General features: G+C 40.2%; 1 protein-coding gene across 1 annotated transcript in view; it reads right to left on the bottom strand.

Moving 5' to 3' along the window:
- cwc27 (CWC27 spliceosome associated cyclophilin) overlaps window positions 1-25957 on the bottom strand; it is a 62573-nt gene that overhangs the window by 4780 nt on the left and 31836 nt on the right. Inside the window, exons 12-13 of the mRNA XM_047372184.1 lie at window positions 7898-8004; window positions 7691-7794 (exon numbers count right to left, since the gene is read on the bottom strand). Of these exons, the coding sequence (XP_047228140.1) occupies window positions 7691-7794; window positions 7898-8004 (211 nt within the window). The remainder of the gene's footprint in view (window positions 1-7690; window positions 7795-7897; window positions 8005-25957) is intronic.

A 25957-nucleotide genomic window follows, 5' to 3' on the forward strand; every position in this document is an offset into this window, starting at 1 on the left:
CGAGCCCCTCCCGGATGGCTGAGCTCCTCACCCTATCTCTAAGGGAGTGCCCGGCCACCCTATGGAGGAAGCTCATTTCAGCCGCTTGTATCCGGGATGTCGTTTCTTCGGTGATGACCCAAAGTTCATGGCCATAGCTGAGGGTAGGAACGTAGACCGACCGGTAAATCGAGAGCTAAGCTTTTCAGCTCAGCTCTCTCTTCACCACAACGGACCGGCACAGCGCCCCCATTACTGTGGCAGCTGCACCAATCCGTCTGTTGGTCTCCCGCTCTATTCTTCCCCCACTCGTGAACAAGACCCCAAGATACTTGAACCCTTCCACTTGAGGCAGGAACTCCCCTCCAACCTGAAAAGGACAAGCCACCCTTTTCTGGTCGAGAACCACGGCCTCGGACTTGGAGGAGCTGATCTTCATCCCAGCCGCTTCGCACTTGGATGTGAACCGCCCCAGTGCATGCTGTAGGTCTTGGCTAGATGAGGCCAGCAGGACCACGTCATCTGCAAAAAGAAGAGACACTCTACTAGTGCCCAAACCAGACCCCCTCCGGCCCTTACGCGGCGCCTAGTAATCCTGTCCATAAAAGTTATGAACAGGACCGGTGACAAATGGCAGCCCTGGCGGAATCTAACATGCACTGGGAACTAGAGGCTGACATTTTTTCGGGAATCCCATGGGCGGGATGGGAGACAGCATCACACAAGCCAACAGTGCTTCTGCTCGATGTTTACCACCTTCACGATGGAGGGAGCAAACGCAGGTGGAGAACTGGACGTGGTAAAATTGGATTTGCAACGTAAAGTCAGAAGTAAGGACTTATCTATTAACCTCATAGAGCTGACAGGAAAGTTGCAAATATTACCGAACTTCAGGAGAGTTGAATGTAGCGCTGTTAACATGCAGTCTGCTGCTTGTAAAACGTGTTTAGTCGTAATCAAGTTCACCAGTGATTAAGGGACACTTGTAAAGCAGATTCTGGATTAAATCAGCCCTGCATCTCTTCATTCATCAAACCAAAAGTACCATCATATGTCAAGTCTCATCTGACCAACAAAATTGCTGCATGTGCGCTAAAGATTTAAGAGCTTTTGCCACAGTAGAGGGGAAAGGTACAGAGCCTGCGAGGGGACATGGGGGAATTTTTTTTTTTGCGTCCCCACGCAATACTTTTGCGTTCGGCATTTTGGAACAGCAGCACAGATGACAAACTGCTCATAAAACAAACAGCACTGATATGGCATTAATATGGTTTATGTGTCATATGCAGGTTAACATGCAGTCAACAATGCGATGAAATGCTTAGGATAAGAAGAACCGTTCAAATCACGATAAAAACAAAAACACTAATGGTGTGCAAAAAAAAGTACACATCATGCAGCAGTAATAAGGAAACAAAGTGTCACAGATGTGGTTTCGTGCAGTATTATTGTCCAGAGTTTAGTAGTTTGACAGCTTGTGGATAAAAACTGTCTTTTAGTCTGATTGAAGATCATTTTATTTAAGGCAGATTTCAAAATAAAACTCAATAAATCTCAAAACGGGTGTAGTGTTTGTTCCATTTTTGCAGTTATCTTGTTTGGAAACTATCCCACAAAGTATTGCGAGATAACGCAAAGACTATTGCGTGGGAACGTAAAAAGTATTGTGAGCGAACGCAAAAGTATTGCGTAGGGAGGCAAAAGAGAAAAAATTCCCCATGTCCCCTCGCGTACTCCGTAGAAAGGCTTCATCAAGGGAAGATATTAAATAAATATGTTGTGAAATAGAAAAAAATTGAATGTACCATTTAATGTACAATTTATTTAATACATCATTAAATATTAAGTGTACCACTAATTACGTCATGTCGTCTTTAAAATTATACTTAATTATTCAGTGGCACATTTAATTGCATAATAGTCCATTTCATGATATAATGGTACATTTATTGTTTCTAATGATGTATTAAATAAATAAATGGTACATTTAATTTAATAGCACATTTAATGTTACATTTCTTTCATGTTACATTTACTTCACTTATGGGACATTCACAACATTTATTTATTTAATGATGATTTTATTGTATTAATTTTGTCCAGTTTGACCCTCCATTCTTGATGTCTGTATAGGAGGTCATGTCAGAATTTAAATCAGGTGTTCTGGAGCAGACACACATCTAAAACTTGCAGGGAAGGGGTCCCTGAGGACCAGGGCTGTGAACCATTGGGGTACAGTTTGTAAATGGTGAAGGTAATGCCTTTTTGCACTTTTGTTCAACAAGTACAGTTCTCTTACTAGGTACATTTTTCTTTTGTTTCAGCAACTTGAAACATAAAAGTGATGTCATTGTTCAAAGGAAACAATCACTTAATAAATGAGTAAAATACAACTATGTACATTTTGTTTATTCAGCTAAGATAGACATGGTCTGTTTCCTTGTTTGATATTTTATTATTTCTTCATTATTATTCTCTTTACTTTAACTGGCTTTTACTACAACTAAAAACAGGGACCTAACTGGTCCTTCAAAAAGAAATTGCCAAAAGACTAAATGAAGAAAACAAAAATGGGAGAGTCACAGGACTGGGAGTCGTTCTAAATGGGAGCGAGATGGAAGTGGGAGTCAATTTACCAGGAGTGGGACGGGACAGGATTTTTTTCGTTATGCTGGCCTGGGATTGGGATGGGACAAGACATTTTTCTGTGGGAGTGGGATGGTACAGGAGAGAAAATCCACTCCCGTGTCACCCTCTACTCGGAACAGGTCCGACTTAGTGCCGGCAATGCAGACCAAACTCCTACTCCACTTGTACAGAGACCGGCGGGCCCCTAATAAAGGGCCCCCGACTCCGTACAACTGGCGCCCCCCTCACAGGGCATCACAAGGGACACAGTCAAATGCCTTCTCCAGGTCCACAAAACACATGTGGACCGGTTGGGCAAACTCCCACGAACCCTTGAGTACCCTGCAGAGGGTATAGAGCTGGTCCAGTGTTCCATGTCCAGGACGAAAGCCACACTGCTCCTCCTGAAGCTGAGGTTCTATCAGCCGGACTCTCCTCTCCAATACCCTGGCATAGGCCTTACCAGGGAGGCTGAGGAGTGTGATCCCTCTATAGTAGGAACACACCCTCCGCCACCCCGGTCTGCCAGTCCAGAGGCACTGTCCCCAACCGCCACGCAATGTTGAAGAGGTGTGTCAACCATGACAGCTCCACAACATCCAGCGACTTGAGGTACTCAAGGCGGATCTCATCCACCCCTGAAGCCCTGCCACAGCTTTTTAACCACCTTGGTGACTTCAGCCTGGGTGATGAAAGAGTCAAACCCCGAGCCTCCAGCCTCTGCTTCGTGTGACAGCAGGATTGAGGAGATCCTTGAAGTAATCCTTTCAGTGTTTGGCGAAGCACTGCTTCCCCCTCCTGAGACGCCAAGATTCACTTCGATGCCAACTGGTGGTCCTTCTCCATGGCCTCGACGAAACGGACGGACGGATGGATTAAACAATAGAATAGGGAATACAGTCTGGAAATGCAAACATTTTCAGATACTTCTATATTTATTTTCCATGCCTATCCAGACCTGGAAAATACTGGAATCAAATGTCACACTTTTACAAACTGTGTAAGATCTCTGAACATATTCTGTACCAGTACGCGCTTTGGGGGTAAACACATTTGACAATTTCCTACACAGCAATCTTTTAAAAAACCTTCAGGAAAATGAGAGGCTACAACCGAATTAAAATCATCTGAAGAACAACATCTACACACATTACACAATAGATGTTTATAAAAAATACATTCTAGAAGTCTACATGCTTACATACATTAATGTGTTTTGTGGAAAGAGGCTTGGAAAGCTGCTCCCCTCCCAAAATTTACATATTTTTCTCTGACTGGTCAGTTAAGTGATGTTCTCTCCACCGCTGTGCATCCTATCAATGAAAATCGGAAATTAAATGCACATGTGTATATGGTCAGTCACAGAGGAGGGATGTTGGAGCCAACGGGTATGTGAGGGAACCTACACACATTAAGTGTGAGGAGTTTGCCAAACATTCCAGGCAAATCCACAGAACAGCCACCCAGCCTCATGCAAACCCACAATTCAACCCTCATTAAATTTTGCTTTACTTGAAAAATCAGGTAAAAAAACTACCAAAACTGCAAAAGCATGAAAGGAGGAAGGAGGGACAAGACCAGGACCTGTTTGAGACATTCTCTCTCTCTGCTGATTGGGATTTACTGTTGTGATGCATACCTTAACTCTTTTCATATGAATTTACATTTAGTTACTTTCAGAAACGTTTTAGGGTATAACATGACCAGGTAATGGTATACAGAATGTTTTAACATTGTGCTGCACGACATATCTTACAAAATATGTTGACATAAAATCTGATTCTACTGGGATTTCAAGGATTTTCTTTACACAGCTTAGAACCAGCTGAGCCAGACTAGATGCAGCGTATAGAGAAATGTATTTAGCTTAGTACAATGTTTTATTCCCAAGCTCAAGAGATATATTTTGTTCTTCGATTTCTTTAGTTCATTATTTTCTTCACATCTCACTTTCACCTGCAGCTATCACAGATTTGAGGCTCTGCAGAAACAGCTTCCTCCAGCTTTTGTGGTTCACCCAACATGTTTATACTCCTTATTGGTGTTAAAAAAAAACTTCCACACTGAAGAGTGTTGTAGTTAGTGCTATTTGGTAACATTAAAGGTACAGTACATTCAGTGGTAGACTGTCTGAGCGGTCAGTGGGCAGTCGGGGCTGCCCAGCGTAAAACTATTGGATTCAGGTTTTTAGTACATTTCATGTCGCATCTCTAAAAATGATGAAAAACACATAATACTACGTGCTAACGAGCTTTTAAAGTAAATTCCCTGCTGTTTATCTGAATATTAACTGGTTCTTTATTTCCTTTCAATAAACACTGCTCATACAGCATATTCTTTGCTCAACATATTTGGTGTTTTATAGCTGCCTACTGTTGGCTCTTTTCTCTGGCCCGTTTAGGGTATGGGTTTGGTATCAGCATCTGTGTGTATGTGTGTGTTCTGTGTTCATTTGTTGTGACCGCTCATCTAGAATGTCATAGCTACGGTCTGTCAGACCCAGCGGACTCCTGCTGTGTGAGCGGGCCTCCTCTGATAATTTGTCTACCAGTCTCAGTGATGACAGCCTGCCGACCATACGGACCTCGCCGTCACATGCGGTGCTGAAGCACGATGTGGAAACTCAGCGCTACGGGCTTATCGAAACCACTCTGTCCTGCCATGATGCAGATCTACAGAAGCTGGTATTAGGCTTGTTTTTCCTCCTTTTTTTTTTTTAAACGGACAGCACTGAAGCGACAGTGAGAGCAGCAGCAGAGTTTGTGAATCAGGCTGCTTATAGACTTTGTGAGGATGTGAATGTTAGCTGAAGGGGAGGAGGGGTCGAGGAGGGAGAGCCAGGACCCGTAGACACAGACACAGATGGAATAGTTTACCTCCTCTGGCCCAGACTTGACTTTGAGTCTCTGACCTGTTGTAACCCACATTCTGTTCACAGTTCCTCTAGAGTGGCACAGACTTCCCACTGTTTTTTCTTCTATGACTGCTATGCTACAACTCCATCCCCCCACCCCCACCCTACCTGGCATAGTGAGGAATATCTTTGGCCGTGAGAGGCTCCAAGCGCCAGACAACACTTCTCGCAAATTCATTAGGACCCCCACACATAGCCAGACTACACTTTGAGAGTGTGTCTCAAGACTAATAGCAAGTACAGATTTTGTTATTTTAAAATCTCTCTCTCTCTCTCTCTCTCTTGCAGACACTTTTCTCAAATTCACACACATGGTATTCATTTCAAAACCTCACTCTGTGCAGTTTGAGATCTTTGGTGAAAAAGAGAATATGAGAGGAAAACACAGCGTCAAGACTGATTTCCTGATGGCCAATCTGGTGGCTGCAAGTAATATTCTAAGCCTTACTCACACACACACACACACACACACACACACACACACACACACACACACACACACACACACACACACACACACACACACACACATCCAGTTTATCAATCCCAGGAGAGTGAGGGACCTGTTTGCCCTTTGTGACCAATTTACTGTCCTGTTTACACGGCTTTTGCTTTTAGGAAAAATGTTTTCTTTTTAGTGCCATGTCAGCTCCGAGTAGATTTGCACCTTTGCCAGTTTGTACTAGATTTGGGGAATTTTCAAAGTTGAAAAAGTTTCAATGGAATTAACAGAAATTTATGGGAATAAACGGGAATAAACCTTGAATTTAAAATACTGAAGTCGACCCTCAACCGGGGTGAAGACCAAGAGGCCATTGTCTGAAATGCTGAAAAAACATGTAGAAGCTAAGCCTGGGACGTTTGTCAAATTTACATGTTGAATGGAAATTTCTTTAAAAGGAGTGGGGGCTCTTCGTGTAAAATAGAATGGGCCCCTTTTTTGGATGACAAAAAACTTTTTTATATTTATGTTGTAGATATTACACAGTTTGTTTCAATTAACCCGTACAATTCCTATGGAATTTGCAGTCTTTCCAAAGTGCCACAGTTTAGCTTCCCATGGAAAGTTGCCGGAAATTTACTTCTAATTGCCCCTTATGGGCCCTAATTTTTCATGCCATTTTGCTCCCACCTACTTCATACCTGCAAACACACTGTTACTTATATTTAAGTACTACTGTTTAAGTACTTACAGTTTAAGTTCTTATGTACTTAAACTGTTTGACGTTGGTTTATTTAATCACTTTATTTTGATGTAATCAGAAAATTATAATCATAAAAATGTTGATGTCTTAACCGCATTTTAATTGTAGATTATTTTCTGAAAACTATGATATCACATCCGAATTTCCATTTATTTATGACCTGATCCTGCTTGTACTAATTTAGTGGAGTCCTATCACCACATTTCCCTACAGTAGACTATAAAAATGACTTGTAATTGTCAGTTTATGAAGGCTTGATTGTAAAGAAAAATGGATTCAGAAGAATTTTGGTACTTAGTTAATCGGCCTTTTTTCTTTAACTCAGGAGTCACAATATTTAACAGCACAAGCTAGGAGGTGAAATGACTAAATCCACAGATGACACTGCAGTGTGTCAGATTAGAAATCATCCATCCTAAATTAATAAAAACATCCTAAATTACTTATGTACGTAATTTAGTATGTATGTATTATGATACACCTGACCATTTAAATGGGTCTAAATGAAGCTGAATATTCATACAAGGAGGATTGAATAATACTGACTTGTACAATGTTTATAATAATAAGAAAAGTTAAATTTTGCGGTAATAATGAAGTCATGATATTGTCATTACTGCCCTTGGGGAAAAAAAATGAAAAAAGTAAAAAATAAGCAAAATAATTATTAAAAAAGGAAAAAAACCAAAAAAAGAAACAAAATAACAAAAATAAATAAAAAATATAAAACAAAGTAAAATTCTATTTTTTAATATAGTTTCTTATTTAATTTTATGTCAAAAACACACTTTAGTTTAGTGGTCACTTCACTTAAAACATTTTATTACTAAATATCAACAGTAATCATTCAAATAATTCTTGGTGATTCATGTTATTCATGGTCTGTGTAGAATAGTAGCATTACTGGATCTACAAGAGCAGAAAAACCTTAAGCACAATAATGGTTAATGTTGATCTTACTGACCATCCTTTGTCATCATCCTCTGCCAGCTCCTGCATATCCTCCTCCGTACCCTCAGTGATCGCTGATGACAGCTTGGACTTGAAGTTGTTGAGTAGGGCCATTGTCTGCCAAGTCATTACAGATTCATTTAAGCTTTCACAGAATCATAAATGAAGCAGCTCAAACGAATGAATCTTGGTAAACAAGATGTCCTGTTTGATTCTTCACCTGTTCCTCTCTGTTGGAACCTTTTTTCCGTTTTTGTTTCCTGAGCTCTTCATACTTCTTTCTTCCCTCCAGGTACTCAGCAACGGCCTCGCTGGTTGGCTTTTTCTCTGTATTAGACACAGATATAAGAGCTTCAAGAGCTGGCGGCCATTCATTTTTTATTCCATCTTAACTCTACTATTAGGCGGAAACCAAATGAAGGGTGCAAAATACACGGCATAAAAAACCCAGGATGCACAAACACACAACTTACAGAATATATGGTAAATATAACAATCTTCAAAACACAAAAAACAAAATTTCCAATACAAAAAACCAAAATGTTAATTAGTAAAATCAGTTTAACACTACAGATACTCTAAGCCAGTTTTCGTTTTGTGACAATTGAGTAATTGATCATTTTATGAATTATGGAGTCTTTAAAATGCCTGAATCTTATGTATAATTATATGACGACGTGTTTGGTTTCCTAATTATGTCCAGTAGACCAGTTATTAAGTATTAGTGATTATGACCCCTAATCAAACTAAAATAATATAATTCATTGGGGTCATGCAACCACATTTTTCTTACTGTCGACTTTAAGAAAATGATTTTAAAAAAACATTAAATCATAATCAATGCAGGTACAAAAGGTTCCCATGACCAGATATCTCATGGCAAATGGCTCCTTATCATACCTGATAGTCAGGTTAGGAACTACCAAAATTAAAAAGGTACAAAGTACAGAAGGGTGGAAATGAACAGAAGATTGGGTATAAAATAAGCTTTAATTAAAGTATTTTCAGAGTGGTTAAGCTATTGATTCTACTCACAATATGTGAACTGGTCTTTTTTTTTTTTTTTTAAACGGTGTCCTGTCCAGAGGAGCACTCAAAATTGTTGTCTGAGTGCCAAGGAAAAGCCTAACAGATTTAATTTCACAAATGGAGCATTACGGCTAACACTTTAATGCTCTGCTTGATATTTATAAAAGAAACGTTATTAGAAACTGCTTTAACATTGTTTCAATTCTTACAGACACGGAGGAAATGAAAAAGAAAAAAAAAGCACGAAAGAGAGAGAGGTGGGGCAAAAAGGAAAAAGGGAGAGAAGGAGAAAAAAATGAAGGAGCTGAAGAAGGATGAAGAGATTACAAAATTACACCCTGATTGCTTCTACACCTGCAGAAACATATATAATTACAGCATTGTTACCAAAAATGCACGGTACTTATGAATGCAAGATGTATTTAGTGGTAACTGCGGCTCAATAGCTAGCTTTCACGTGACGTCACATAGCTATGCCGCGAGAGCGCGGAATGCAGATGGAGGGCAGGAAATGAAGTAGCCGAGGATTTGCCATCTGTAAACACGCACATGTTTTGTGCCGTTTACGGCTGCTCCAATTGCTCCAGCAGAGAAAAGGAAAAGCATTATTATCGAGTGCCATAGGTTGTCATTCATAAAGGTGAAAGATGTAAAAAACTAACTGAAAAATGACTTAAAAAGTTGATTACAAATCTAAATCTGCGGTCGGGAGGAGCAGAGTCTGCTAATGTGAGTGTCTGTAGCAACCACTTCGTCAGCAGTAAGTAGCAGTCCAACTTCTTTTTTTCTGGTTCTGTTTACCATTAGCTTGTCGTGAAATGCATATTTATGTAGTAATGATTGTTAAGTTAATGTAGCCGTAGAGAGGCGTTGTATGTTTGTTTTAGCCACTACTGCTAACCGCTAACATCTCCACTAATATATGAATATATGAACTAACACTCACCTTGGCATAGACCAAACGATAATTATCGCGGAGCCGTTTGCTGTCGAGGTTCTGGACCCACCCGCTGACAAAAACGTTTTATGCCTCCAGACTTTTGTAGGCTTTCATCTGCTGTTTAGTGTAGTAAGACGTTTGAAGTGCCAGATAGTTCATGATATCAACAGCCTCGATTAACGGCAAATTTTGAGGTTCTCTCGAAAACTCACTCATCTTGATGAGATTCAGGTCACATCCAACATATCTGTGAATTAACTGTTTGTATCTTCGCCTGGAACTGGATCTAAATCCCTACAATACGGACTCTCCGCAACGGTTGCCTCCATTGACATTTTACTTCATGCCCTCCATCTGAAATCGTGCCCTCTTCGCGCATCATCACAATCACGTGACTGAAACCCGGCTATATAGAATATTACTGCGGCTGCTGGGTGGTTCCCCATACAGTCCCACCGTCACGCGTACACATAAAAAACGGACCCACGCACCCAACGTAAAGACACACAACAATGGATGTTGTACACTCACACTCCCCATACATACTCCCAGGTCCGGGTGCCGTTACCACATTGGGGCAACCAGCACCCGGACCCAGGAGGTAGTCCCCTTTCCTCCGGGCTGGAGACAGGCAGACCGCCCTAGCACCAGCCCAGATTAGTGCCGGCATCGCCCGAACCCCAGTGACCCCAGCCCGGACCCAAACCCCCAATCCCCGACCCCAGTCCCCAACGACCCCCATCCCCATCTGGAGAGGGGGCCATGTACAAAAGAGGAGTCTACCTGATCCAAACAAGCCCGCCAACCAGAGCTGGCACAGGATGAAACAGTCCCAACCCCCCCCAATGAATTCTGATCTCAACTCCATGAGCCCCACACCCCTCATGAACCCCAACATGAATTTCCCCAGAGAGCCACCCCCAACCAGGACACAGATGTCGAACACATGCCCCCAATCTAAATGCCATGAATCCCCTCCCCACAGGGGCATACCCCCACAGATAAGCCCTATCCCTGAAAAGTCAACAAAGATACACCCAAATAGCGCAGGCTCCCCATACAGCCTTGCTCCAAGCACCCCCACCGCATCCTGCCCCCCACCACATATAGCGTGCTGCGTCAGCAAAACAAGGGCCCTGCGCAACACCACCCCAGCCTCCGCCCAAAGGCGTAACAATGCAGACACCACCAAACACCGTGCCCACAACGGAACCCCTGACCCCACACCAAGACGGGACAAACTCACCCGACAAGAGGTTCCCAACCAGCGGCAAGCACCCAGGGCCGGCGGCCCCCACCACGCCCCCCGCAACCACACAAACACACCACATCACCACCACTGAAACAATAGCCCAGGGAGAAACATTAACCAGCTCATCTCCACTATCACTGCTCAGCCAATACAAATGCCGGTGACCCCACATCTAAAAAAGAGGTCACAACCGACTTCACCTTGAGAAACACCAATAAGTTTTGTTATCGTGTTGTTTGATATCATTACATCCCAGTGTATCCCAGTCAGAAAATGGCAACCATAAACTTAAGCAGTAGAAATATGTATAATATCACATATTTAGCAATAATAGACAGATGTCTCCCACAAAACTGAAACAGTTTATTTACTTAGTTTTCAAACATGAAAATATCTAACTAAAAGGAAATTGTGCATTGGGTGTATCAGAAATGGATAAGAAGCTGAGTACAGGGAGCTGGTGGACCGCTTTGTGGCATGGTGTGGAAACAATCATCTCATCTTGAACGTGACTAAAACAAAGGAGATGATTGTAGACTTTGAGAGAAACAGGAATAGGTCAAACACTGTTTCCATCATGGGAGAAGAAGTGGAGGTGGTGGAGGAGTATGAATACCTCGATATTCAACTGGACAGCAGACTGGAGTGGAGATGCAACTGTGAAGACGTCTACAACAAGAGACAGAGCAAACTGTATTTCTTGAGGAAGCTTAGGTCTTTAGGTGCTTGCAGCAAGATGCTGCATATCTTCTATAAGTCTGTTGTGGAGAGTGTCATCTCTTCTGCCATCATCTACTTTGGTAGCAGCATTAGAGCCAGGGGCTCAACTTTAGAGCTCAACAAGCTGATAAAGAAGGCTGGCTCTGTTCTGGGGACTCCTCTAGAATCTCTGGAGATCATTGTGCAAATAAGGAGTCTTCATAAAATGAAGAACATTATGGAGAACCCTGGGCATCCACTTCATGAGACTGTCCTACAACAACAGTGTCTTCAGTCAGAGGCTTCTTCAAATCTGTAAAACAGACCACTACAGGAGATCCTTCCTGCCCACAGCCATCAGCATCTACAACGGCTCTTTGAAAAAAACCTGCATAATATGAGCTACAACAACATTACATTTCCGTTTGGGATGAAAAAAGTATTTTTGAACTGAACTGAAAGATGTGGCAACCATGGATTGTTCAAAATGTGCTTAGTTTTTAGACATTAAACCTGAACAACACGGAAAGAAACACTGAATGTGATGTCATGTGGACTTGTTCTGCTAAACAAATGAGCTGATAAATACAGTTGTGTGAAAGGTGTTTTGAGTCCTTACAGATTTCTTCTGTTTTTGCTTTTCTGTCACATTTCTGTGTTCCAGATCTTTGTAGAAATATGGATATCAGACAAAAAAAGCCAGAGTAAATACAAAAAGCACTTTTGAAATGATGATTTCATTCAGAAGATAAAAAGGCTAGTCAAACCAACCTGGCCGTCTGAGAAAAAGTAATTTCACCCACTTGTTGACAACAAGTGGGGGCAAAAACATATACAATCTGTAAAGAGACAAACACTTTTTCACAACATTGAATTTATTTTTGTATCATTTTGTAATCTGATTGGTTACAAAAAGCATTCTGAGAAAACAAAGTGAAATGTACCAGTTCAGTTATAATTGAAACCAGATATTTACATACAGGGGTTGGACAATGAAACTGAAACACCTGGTTTTAGACCACAATAATTTATTAGTATGGTGTAGGGCCTCCTTTTGCGGCCAATGCAGTGTCAATTTGTCTTGGGAATGACATATACTGGTCCTTCTCAAAAATATTTATCACAATATTAGCATATTGTAATAAAGTTCATTATTTTCCATAATGTCATGATGAAAATTTAACATTCATATATTTTAGATTCATTGCACACTAACTGAAATATTTCAGGTCTTTTATTGTCTTAATACGGATGATTTTGGCATACAGCTCATGAAAACCCAAAATTCCTATCTCACAAAATTAGCATATCATTAAAAGGGTCTCTAAACAAGCTATGAACCTAATCATCTGAATCAACGAGTTAACTCTAAACACCTGCAAAAGATTCCTGAGGCCTTTAAAACTCCCAGCCTGGTTCATCACTCAAAACCCCAATCATGGGTAAGACTGCCGACCTGACTGCTGTCCAGAAGGCCACTATTGACACCCTCAAGCAAGAGGGTAAGACACAGAAAGAAATTTCTGAACGAATAGGCTGTTCCCAGAGTGCTGTATCAAGGCACCTCAGCAGTCATTTCTGCAAAAGGATTCCCGACCAAGTATTGAGTGCATAACTGTACATGATTATTTGAAGGTTGACGTTTTTTGTATTAAAAACACTTTTCTTTTATTGGTCGGATGAAATATGCTAATTTTGTGAGATAGGAATTTTGGGTTTTCATGAGCTGTATGCCAAAATAATCCGTATTAAGACAATAAAAGACCTGAAATATTTCAGTTAGTGTGCAATGAATCTAAAATATATGAATGTTAAATTTTCATCATGACATTATGGAAAATAATGAACTTTATCACAATATGCTAATATTTTGAGAAGGACCTGTACAAGTCCCGCATAGTGGTCAGAGGGATTTTAAGCCATTCTTCTTGCAGGATAGTGGCCAGGTCACTACGTGATACTGGTGGAGGAAAACGTTTCCTGACTCGCTCTTCCAAAACACCCCAAAGTGGCTCAATAATATTTAGATCTGGTGACTGTGCAGGCCATGGGAGATGTTCAACTTCACTTTCATGTTCATCAAACCAATCTTTCACCAGTCTTGCACACAGCAAATTGGTGCATTGTCATCCTGATACACGGCACCGCCTTCAGGATACAATGTTTGAACCATTGGATGCACATGGTCCTCAAGAATGGTTTGGTAGTCCTTGGCAGTGCCCATCTAGCACAAGTATTGGGCCAAGGGAATGCCATGATATGGCAGCCCAAACCATCACTGATCCACCCCCATGCTTCACTCTGGGCATGCAACAGTCTGGGTGGTACGCTTCTTTGGGGCTTCTCCACACCGTAACTCTCCCGGATGTGGGCAAAACAGTAAAGGTGGACTCATCAGAGAACAATACATGTTTCACATTGTCCACAGCCCAAGATTTGCGCTCCTTGCACCATTGAAACCGACGTTTGGCATTGGCATGAGTGACCAAAGGTTTGGCTATAGCAGCCCGGCCGTGTATATTGACCCTGTGGAGCTCCCGATGGACTGTTCTGGTGGAAACAGGAGAGTTGAGGTGCACATTTAATTCTGCCATGATTTAGGCAGCTGGGGTTTTTATGTTTTTTGGATACAATCCGGGTTAGCACCCGAACATCCCTTTCAGACAACTTCCTCTTGCATCCACAGTTAATCCTGTTGGATGTGGTTCGTCCTTCTTGGTGGTATGCTGACATTACATCAACTGCTCAGACGCACAAACATTTCCCACAAAACACACAAAACAATACCACCATGACCATGAAACAGCGTATTTGGTTCTGACATTTATTGACTGTCCTTAACCGCGAATTAGAGTCTGCAGGAGGAGGGAGCAGGCAGAAAGCAGCTGCCCGTAATCAAACTGTCTGCCTCAGACCAAACGGGAGGAAGTCCCTGTGTGTCTGCGGAGCACAAATATCCAATCTAAAACTAACTTAACCGCGGTTAAAAGTCCGCAGTTATGTGCTTTAAAGTCTGTGTCCTTATTATTTCTATGGCTGAGACAAAAACTTCCTCATAAAATTGGAACTTCTTCAGGAAAACTCTGGAGCTTGACCAGTCCAAACAGCAGCGTCTCTCCTCGCTGCTTCTCCTGCCATCCCCCACCCAAGTGGAATGGCGCAGCAGAAACCTAAAACGAGCCTGTGGAAAAGGGGGGTTTTTGTCGCAGTTTGTGCCCGTCCTGTCATTCAGCAAATAAAGCCAAGCCACTCTCTTGATTGCATCTGTCATTGTACACTAGAGACCGGCAAAGGAAAATGACCAAGAGTAGCTCCTCCTAACGCGCGTCAGTCCACTCTTTGCTCAGATGCGTCTAGAGCATCTTACTTCAAAGTGCATAAGTGTCCAACTTGAGGCAATGGACGTCTTTTTGACACTGAAATCGCGTTCAGTCTGAACTAATAAGGGATATTAGCAGCTATGGATGAAGAAGGCGAGGGGAAAGACGTGCCGCCAAGACAGATTGAAAGCGTCAAAAGTGTGGGCCCACTTTAAACTAAACAGAAAAGAAAACAGTGCAGTGCAAGATGGATCTGGCATATCATAACAGCATGTCCTCAATGCTGCAACACCTCAGCAGGAAATCTGTGGTCGTTAGTGTAGCATTTGGCATGTTATACATGTACAAGGAAATACATTTTGCCTAGCGTTATGTACTCGCTGATTAAGAAGAATAGTGACATTATTCATAGTGGCTACCTGGCAAGAAAATAACACAAGGCACTACTGCTAGTGTCAGACATAATTGAAGATAAAAGCACAGCAACATATGAACGGCTTGAACTAAAAACCGTTTATTTCCTGATGTGCTTCAGCCTTCATTTTTGGAGATACTTAGAGTGAATATTGCTAGTTAAAAAATAGTGGTAGTCAGTATGGTTTTCATTTTTATGGCTGGCACCAAACTTCTGTTTTGGAAGCTGTCAATTGCCTTTATTTTCTATAAGTGTAGTATTTGTTTACAGCTCACAGTCAAAATAAAATTTTTGCAAACAATGGACCAACATAATAATAATATAGTCTTAACTAAAGCATGAACAAATGTTTGCTATTTACAATAACTCAACAAAATTCAGTTCTTTGTAGCCAAATTTCTGAACTCAAACCTATTTACTTCCCCACTGCTAACATTACAAAGATCACATTTACTTTTGTAATCTGTAAAAACTATGCAAGATTCAGACTCTTTTGTAATGCTAAAATGCTTGTATTTATTGCAACTTCGAACCTCACATATATACATAAAAAAATCAAGTAATTCAAGCTTAAAATGCATTAATCACGTATTTACTTTTACTGCAGTAGGGTTCATCAGTAGGAGTGAACCTTCACAAAATTAAATAAATGTACAAGTTTTTTTTTCATACTTCAAACTTGAGACTGAAATTCTAGTGTAATATCTGTAAAAGGCAGTCAGTGTTTACTAATATGCCTCCGTTTAGGTTTGCTATCTAATTTTTAAGTTGATGGGAGATCTTTTATTTCTCATCTGTTTTTGCACTTTAGAAAAAGAGCAAGATATTTTTCATATTTCAGACTTAAAACTAAAGGTGATGTTAGAATCTTCTTGCATTTTAAGCAATAAAATGTTATTTAAAAACAAATAGAATTTTTACTTGCATTTTCTCTTTCATATATTTCTACTATCTTAAGTTGCTACAGCAAAACAGAATTTTTATTTGATTACTCGATTAATCGTCAGAATAATCGATAGAATACGCAATTGCAAAAAATAATCATTTACACCAGCCCTACAACAGACACAGGGACAAAAATTTTTATATCATCAGATAAAACTAAAATTGAAGCATTTGGCCATAATTATCATTTGGAGGGAAAAGGGAGAGGCTTGCAAACTTCAGAATAGATCCCAACTCCGAAGTAGGAGCGACGGCTTCATGTCCTTTGGGTGTTTTTCTGCAGGAATCTTCCAAATGGACAATAAGCATTAAGTGATTAAGGAGGACCAAGTCAATGTTTTGAAGTAACCATCACGAAGCCCTGAACTCAGTCCAAATGAGAATTTTTGGCCAGAACTAAGGCAGTTTACAAACTAGTGAGACTCAAAACATTTGACCCAAATCATACAGTTTAAAAGGCAATGCTGTGAACACTAAGGAAATGTATGCAAAGTTTTTTAATTTGCTGAAGTTTCTCTAATATCACTCATAATTCTGTAATTTAGCAAATAAAAATAAAATTAATACTAACCTACCTAAAATAGGGAACTTTTTGTTTGTTTGATTTGTCAGACAGTAAGGAAAAAACAAGATTACATGTCTTTTCATCCAGTGTACGTAAATATGTGGCTTCAACTATAAATGGGATGCAGTATTGTTAGACACCATTTGAACGGCATCAGGCACAGTTGAGTGTTAGTAGGGCAGATTTTCTGACATCAGTGGCCTCTGCTTGAACCCTGACATTTACATCACGAGTAAAAATGTTGACGGCATTTTTCTTTTGGATGAAATATACCTAAAAAAAAAACAAAGTCGAAAGACATATTTTTGAAGACAGCTGTGAATGTAACTGATCTAGAAACACACTAGGAGAGGTAAGAAGGTGAAGGAGTCTGCTGTCAGGTTGATGTGTTTGGATCCACATAGCTCACTGTCGCTGAGATATAGTGGACTGATGCTCCGACCCACTTAGCCCCTCACTCTGTCTTGGTCAGAGATGACATAACAACAGTAATGAAAGAAAACAACAAAGAGAGAAGTCTAGATCTAAATCAGTGACATCAGTATTCAGTTGAACTCCAAATGATTCATTCTCCTGGCAGACTTAGATCTAAAAGTACTTTTATTCAACCAAGAAGGTTATACCAATAATAAAATAATTGTTTTGATTTACATTTGATTAAAAAAATAGTATGTTGAAAATTTACATCATTCTCCACAGTCAAGAGACAAATCTTTATTGGCATTACATCAATGAAGCTCTTTTTATCATTGCTGAGTAGCTTCTAGGTATTTTTATCATTTAGCTTTAGTGATGAGCTCCAAGTATTTGAGGCTGGAGGGTCTCCTCGGAATCACCCTAATCCTTATGTCCCTTCACAGATTCTCGATCTGATTCAAGTCGGGACTCTGGTGGAGTCACTCCAAAACATTAATATCACATCTAGTCAGAAGAAACATGTTTGCAAAATAAAAAATACTGTAAATCTAAATTTATTTTGCCCAGAACTGTACATCAGGCATAATTTTCAGATAAATAAGAGAGTATACAATGACCTGATTACCTAAAAGCAACTCAATAATGTTAAGAACACCAATTTGATTTCATCATATTCTCTGCAAATCCAGTTTTCTGGCCTGTTCCTCTTTCCAATATTATGGTAGGTCATCAGGTTAACATTAATGCGTTTCAATATTTGTTTAATCAGATGCAGAAGAAGTGCCAGAGTGACCACAGTTTACTCCTGAATAAAGACTGCTGTTTGGAAATAGTTGTGGTCCCAGAAAACAGTCATCATCTGAATACCCGCGAAGCACCACCCATCTTTCTTTTTAAAGCAAAGCTGTTTTGAACCAAATGACATCAAGCTGTGAGAATTACTGCATCTGACAGGGAAATAAACAGGCTACCACAGGCTTTCCCTTAGGGGTGGATAATACAACTAATTAGGTGGCTACTATAACCTTGTCGGACCACCAGTGTGATTTTACAGAAAAAGCTGAACAAAATATGAGATTCTTCTCAAAACAACCTCTCACTCTAAAACTACTCATCTTAAATCTGTTGAAAAACTCCTCCACAACTTTGTCCCTGACTTGTCTGCTGTGTTCCTTGGTCTTCATGACCAAGGAACACAGCATGGATAATTTTGTATCCAATTATCTGCAGGTGTAAAGCCCTGCAGATAATTGGATACAAAACTTGTTCTTTTGAGAAAATGTACTACATTTAAATTGTCTAAGCATGTCCTCTTCTTTACATCCATGGCAGAATGGCAGAATTAAAACAATTCTGCAAAGAAGAGTGGGTCAAAATTGTCCCACAGACAGGGTTTTTCCACCAAGGAGGTTTCAGTTATTAAACAGGTTGTGCAAGAGTCAGTTCTGAACTGGTTCTGTAAAAGAATCTGTTTACTTTTCCACCACCTAGTCAAGCCAAAGTCAGTACATCATTATAAACCTCTAGTTCATTTATTTTTTGATCCTCCACAGTTTTATTCAATAATGAAGGATTATAGTGCATAGAAACGATTAAACCCAAACAAATAAATGATTTATTCCTGCAAATAAATGCTGTAATACCTCCGCCTTGATGTATTAAAGCTGTTTTAAACAATCAGTGATGCATGTGAATGCTTCACAATCAACTGATCTCTCATCTGCATCAACAGCTGGAAAACAGGAGTTAAACACAGCTTTAAGAAAAAGATTTATGATTACCACCTGGTGAGATTAAAAGACCAACAGGACTAAAGAACATTGTCAGAAATAACGTTATGGATTTGGCAGAAAATCATCAGCTGTGAGCGGGACATTATGGTAAATGGACAGAACTTATATTGCGCCTTTCCAGTCATACAGACCACTCAAAGCGCTTTACACTAGAGCCACATTCACCCAATCGCACTCACTAACGCTCACACATTCATACGATACGCAGATCGGTAGGCAACTTGAGGTTAAGTGCCTTGCCCAGGGGCACATCGACATATGGCAGGAGGAAGCTGGAATCGAACCCACAACCTTCTGATTGCAAGAGGACTACTCTTCCTACTGAGCCTCGTTAACCTACTTAAACTCTGTGAGGGGTCATTTCAATGTACACTGAGATAAGAGAAAGTCAGCTTATGTTATTCTGATGCTAATCACATTTTTTTTCTTGTGGGAGATGTTTTTACAATTATTGTGCTTTAAATTTGACCTATCCAAAACAGAATTAATGCTGCTTGCCATTTTCACTCGGCCGTTGGGATGTCTGTCTTCCGAAAAGGAAATGTCAACCACAACACCCCTCCAAAGTTAGAATTACGAGTCGGGAAGTTGGCACAACAGGACCATACTCGATTACCGCATTCAAGATGGCTGCTACTAACATCATTACTATAAAACCTTCTTGCACTGACTGTTTTTAGTAGTTCTGTATTTATTATTTTAGGTTATGTAACATGTAGTCAGTCGTACACGTACTGCTCTTCAGTGTTTATAAGACATGATGTTACAACGGTGTTTGTGCGCATGAAATACCGCGTAGGAAAGGGCTTATTGCCATTGTTATTGTTGTAGGACTGCTGTTACAGTTGCTAACAATATGAACCAAAACAAGCTGGAAAGTAGAACGTTATAACTTCCCAGTTCCGATTTCATGGTTAATACAATGCACCATAAATTCTGGAGGTTTCAACATGCCACTCACAATGTTTTAATTGGCTGTTGCTTCCAATGAGTCTGCCCCCTAGCTGCTGACAGAGGCGGTTTCCTTGCACTAGCCCAACAGCTTTTAGTGCATCGATTTGTAGAGAGGGCAAATACTTTTGAACAACACTGTATACATGTAAAAGGTGTGTGTTACTAAGTGCAACCCCACAGATAATACTGGTGGCGTTGACAGTAAAGCTAAGGCTAACCATCCACCAAACTGTCCTTGTGTGTAAAAACCCTCATCAGTAGCAACAATGTGCATGCCGGCACTGGTAGACTGTAAATCTGTACTCTGACACACAGCTTGTGAAGTCAGAGTGGCAGACGGTGAGCACTGTCTGCTGGCTGGGGCAGCTCTTTCTTTCCACAACAAAATGTCATGTCACACCAACGCCGAGCACAAGGAGAGTGTAACCCGACTGGACGCGGTGTACCGACAGTGGCTGGATGCTCTGACACGTTCAAGGTGAAACCAAATAAATGATGTAACAAAGTAAACACCCGACTGCTGGTTTTTTATGAAAGTATGGGCTTCAATGTCATGTGATTCTGCTTTGTGTTTGTACAGCCATTTATTATGAGCTGAGAACCCAACTGGGGAGGGATGGCATACTGACACAGACCCGCAAAAGCATGAAACACTGGGCAATTAAAAGATGGACGCATTTTCTAATTAAAAGGCAAGCAAAATACAAAACTTTAGAGACTGGAGAAATATAGCACATTTAGGCAGGATGAATTTCTTTTCAGACATGGATAATTTTGCTAAATATTTTGAAGAAACACCATGTTGGTGAAACTGTTTATATATGAAATATGTGTATGTCTTTAGAATCAATGCCATTTATGTGGTGTTATTAATATGGTAGTTTCTACTACTGTCATTAATGCATCACGCTTTACGTTTGTTATTAATCACAGCATCACACCACAGATGTTGTGGTGTGGTCTGGGACAACAAATGGTCTGGATTTTTGTGGTCTGAATGGAAAGGTGTTAGCCGACAGCACAACAAATACCTTTAGTAGCATTCAAAATCATTGATTTAGAAGCCAGTCAAACACAAAGACACCGCTGTTGTATTTTGTGGGTGTACATGCTGCATGTGTCCTCACAGCAGCATCCTTCTGTTACCAAGGGACAAACATTAGTTGAAGAAAGTAGTGGTGTTGCCATTTGTAGGAGGTCAGCTCTAAGGAGCTCTACTGCCCCCCCTGAGTCTTCAAACACACCACATACACCATGTGTTCTCACTTAGCCGGCCAAGGGAGTCCCCTCAGCCGTTGGACATTCAGCCGTTCTTCCACAACAAGCCATCCAACCACTCTCCGCACATCATCGAAGGCCAACCTTATCTCCATCGTAAGCCAAAAAACACCCTCCTTGGTAGAACATGGAGCAAAAAAAAACACCACCAACCACCGGACACGTGTGCAGCAATTCTCAAACTTTTAACTATTTAAATTCGAGAGCTTTTTAAGGATTACTGATTAATAAAATGATTTTATAAAATGATTTTTTTTCCATGTTACTGGTTTTTAATGGTAGCTGTGAGACCGTGTAATTTTAGGGCCTAAACAAACTTGTGGTAGCCGCAACTGCAAACCACTTTTGAACTTTCTGGCGACCATTATCATACTTTTCTTGGGTCAGTTGGACGACAGTGTTGCACTCATTGGTATGCAGTTCTCTCTCCAACCCCATAGCTGGCAAAAATGTGCTCATTTGTCAAATGTCTATTCAAAAGGGATGAAGAAGAGAAAAATATTGAGTGATTTCTAACCAATGCAATGATTTTAGTACTACACCAGCTGGGGTTATTGATAAGTCCAGTATAGATTTACAGATTGTCCTTTTTTTTCTTACTAGAGTAGAAAGGAGCTTTGATGTGCTCATTCATTCTGGTAGCCTTCCATAAATTCGTTCAGTACATTAGACACGTTATAATCTTTCAAACTCTTAACTGTGAGTTTTTTGAATAAAAGAGCCACAAGAAGTTTGTCACATGAATTACATAGCTCCAGCTTTATGCATGGTGGGATGATAAGCTAGTAATTCTTCTAATATCAAGAAGGTACTGTCTGGATGCAGAACCGTCACATCAGATGGGGACATAAAGCTTTGAGCCATGGTTTTCCTGCTGCAGTCCAGCTTTACAGGAAACTTTTTTCATAGTGATTTATGAGGCTAACAACTGATCTCCCTCCATCCCTCCCTTGGTCACCTTTGCCGCTGGGCCTTCTCTCTGCAGCTCGGGACTCGCCGGATTGCTGACTGATGATGCCCTCAGGTTCTTCACGAGAAACACACATCACCATCTCCAGCTGTTGTCAGCAGCTACTATCTTTGAGTTTGATGTGCCTTTCTAACTGCATTCCTGTCCCTCTCCTGTCACCTGGGCTCTGAAAGGCAACAAATCAAGCTGCTAATGTTGTAGCAATCAAAGGCCGCTGTGAATGAAAAATGCTGCTTCTAAGAGATAAAAGGTTCCTTATCTCTTAAACAAACAATATTGAAGGCCGAGCTGTGAGGCAACATTATTCTTTATCATCTGTTATAAAGCATCAATTAGAAGTGTACAATATACTCATAACATTCCCGCAAGAACAGTTTCCATCTTGGTTACTGCCACTTTAAATATCAGTTTGCAGCAGTATCCGTGCAGCTTGGACTTACACATTTTGTCAGTTTAAAAAGACAATCTTTCAAATATTTAATTGGGTTTTTCTGCGAAAGGCCAGCACAAAGTGGTGTATGATGGTAGGTGTATGGAAAGCACAAATGGTTTCTGACATTTTTTATAAATAAAAATTTAAAAGGTGTAACATGCATTTGTATTGAGGTAGAACCACCTTTCACTGAAATTACAGCTTTTGGAGTCTGTCAAGAAGCTTTGAAGAGCTACAGACTGAAGGTTTTACCTATCCTTCATTGCAAAATAACTCCAGCTTGGTCAGATTAGATGGAGAGCATCTGTGAACATAAATTTTCTAGCCTTGCCACTTTGACTAGGCCATTCTAACACATGGATGTGTAAATCATGCCATTGTAGCTCTCACTCTAATTTTAGAGCAATTAACCTTTTACTTTTCTTTAACATAGAGAGTAATCCTGGATCAGTGCTTCTGTGTTCTTATTGTGTCTCCTAACTGTTCTCTAAAACTCCAGTCGGTCGTGGCAGATGGCCGCTCACACTGAGTCTGGTTCTGCTGGAGGTTTGTTCTTGTTAAAGGGGAGTTTTCCTTTCCACTGTCACTACATGCATGCTCAGTATGAGGGATTGCTGCAAAGTCAACGACTTTATGCAATCTATTTGATTTCTTTTGATAGAAAACTTTTGAATCAATTTGAATTAATAGACTAAACTTGACAGCGTTGTTTGATAACTAGTATAAGTTGGAAAGTATGTACTTGACTTGGAATCTGTATGTATGATTGGATTGAAGTGGCATTTCGTTGTAAAGTGCCCTTAGAAGACATGTGTTGTGAATTTGAACTATGTAAATAAATTGAATTGAGTTGAACTGAATGTTTAGGGTGTTTGTGGACCAGATTTATTTAGGGGTACCAAAGTGAAGGGCTGCTCTACACTCTGGTCTCTCACATAAAACCTCAAGACAATACATTAATGTTTGTAGTTGTAATGTGACAAAATGTGAATTTCTAATACTTTAGAAAGGGACTGTATGTGATATATACTACCAGTTAAAAGTTTGGACACACTCACATTCAACTAAAATCAGAAACCTTTAAATGGGAGTGTACATAAACCTAATCGATTAAATAACAGTCTAATGACGCACCAAGAGCACAAAGAAATAATATATATATATAATACGGATGTGTGCTATATACTGTTTTAAGTAGGCATGGGTTTGGATAGACATTGCTTTCTGAATGCCTCTCTAGTTTTTGCCTGTAATAACTGCTGGTCATGTAACGAAACACAAATCTAGACAAAAGGAACATGTTAGAATTTAGCAGATAGAAAATGGCCACTGCTGAAGTGGTGAAAATGTTGGTAAACAGATGCCAGGCAAATAGGAGAGAGAAAGAGAGAATAAGCACCAACTGATTTCATGCAGACTCAGTGATAACGAGGAACATGCATTCTGTTAACATAGAATCTAAGGAAAAAGAAAAACATAAATGGCATATGCAATATATAACACACGTTAAGTTTATTTTTTAAAGTTACATTATACTGCCAGAAGTATTGGGTCACACCACCAAATGAATGAATTCTGGTGTTCCAATCACTTCCAAGGCTAGAGGTGTATAAAGTTTGGTGTGGAGAAACTGGACTGTCCTGCTCAGAGATTTCGATCAATAGTCAATTGACTGGTGTGGTACTGATACGTTAAATGAATCTCCCTTCCTGGACTTTTCAAGACAAGTTGTCAACACAAATCAAATTGCTGTTACTAGTTTAGAAATGTTGTTTTACACAACTGTCTGTGTTTCTGACTAGCTCTCCACACCTGTCCAACAGCCTACAAACAGGAGTTACACAAACCGTTTCAAGCAAGCCCTGTCTTTTAGTGTTTAACCCTTTCTCTCTCCTAGACATGGCGATTGACTGAGCTTTTACTGTAACAAACTATGTGCTCTCTTTCAGACTCTAACCTTGAAAACTGGCTCAGAGTTTCTGTTCTTTCTTTCTAGGTGAAACGACAAAAGGAGCTACATCCATTAACATTTACTTTTCCTTCCCATAGAAAGTACTCCTGGATCAGTGCTTCTTTGTTCTTTTTGTGTCTCTGCTGTGTTCTGTCTAACCCCCAGTCGGTCGTGGCAGATGGCCGCTCACACTGAGCCTGGTTCTGGTTCTGCTGGAGGTTTCTTCCTGTTAAAAGGGAGTTTTTCCTCACCACTGTCGCTACATGCATGCTCAGTATGAGGGATTGCTGCAAAGTCAACGCCAGTGACTGTCCACTGTCTCTACATGCTCATCCAGGAGGAGTGAATGCTGCAAGTCACTGACTGGATGCAATCTGCTGGGTTTCCTTAGATAGAAAAACTTTTTATCCAATTTGAATAAATAACTGAATCTGACTGCACTGTTCAATGGTTAGGATTAATTGGAATGTATGTCCCTGACTGTTGTGAAGTGCCTTGAGACAACATGTGTTGTGAATTGGCGCTATATAAATAAAACTGAATTGAATTGAAGATTTATAAATGCCTATAAAAGGGGATTTTAAGATACAAACACTTCATAGAAATTCAGCTTAAAACAGCACTATGCAGGCAGAACTATGTGGGGATCTAACCAATATTCACCGAGGATCCAACAGTAATAAAGCAAGAAGCAGGAAGAACAAAAAAAAAACAAAAAACAAAGCACATGTCTTGGTTTAGCACTGGAACTGGTTTGGTGGAAACAACCTTTAGAGACTCTTCTTCAACACCTCTCCACATTTGTGGCTTTAATAACTTTTTCTAAAAGGCATCATATTTATTTCATTGGAAGCTTTAAGAGTACCAAAAAGCCTAAACCTCGGCTTAAATGCCCCCTAACTTTAATAATCAAAGAATAAAAGGATGACTTTAACGCTGAGTCCTCTGTAATGTGAACGACATCTCAGGATGTGGGTGAATTATTAAGCATTGGCCAGGTATGATAACCTAGAGTTCAACTACCACAGGTTCACACAAAAACCATTTGCTATACATTTAGTATTTATTCTGAGGTAAACAAGCTTATTGTACTTTTTGCTGTTAGGCATTTTTTTTATAGTAAAAAGTACAACAATCTGATATTAACTGGTTAACTAGCCGAGCTCCCTGCTTGGATAGAGAATGCTGCTTAAAGTAAATGACCCACGGAGGATTTATTTTTCAATAATTGAACAGCAGGTTAAAAAAAAAATATTGTAAAAAAATTTTTGAATTTTGTATTTTGTTCAAAATTCAAAAGATTTTTGAATTTTCAACAA

Source organism: Girardinichthys multiradiatus, chromosome 8, assembly GCF_021462225.1.
Source record: "Girardinichthys multiradiatus isolate DD_20200921_A chromosome 8, DD_fGirMul_XY1, whole genome shotgun sequence".
NCBI classification, from domain to species: Eukaryota; Metazoa; Chordata; class Actinopteri; order Cyprinodontiformes; family Goodeidae; genus Girardinichthys; species Girardinichthys multiradiatus.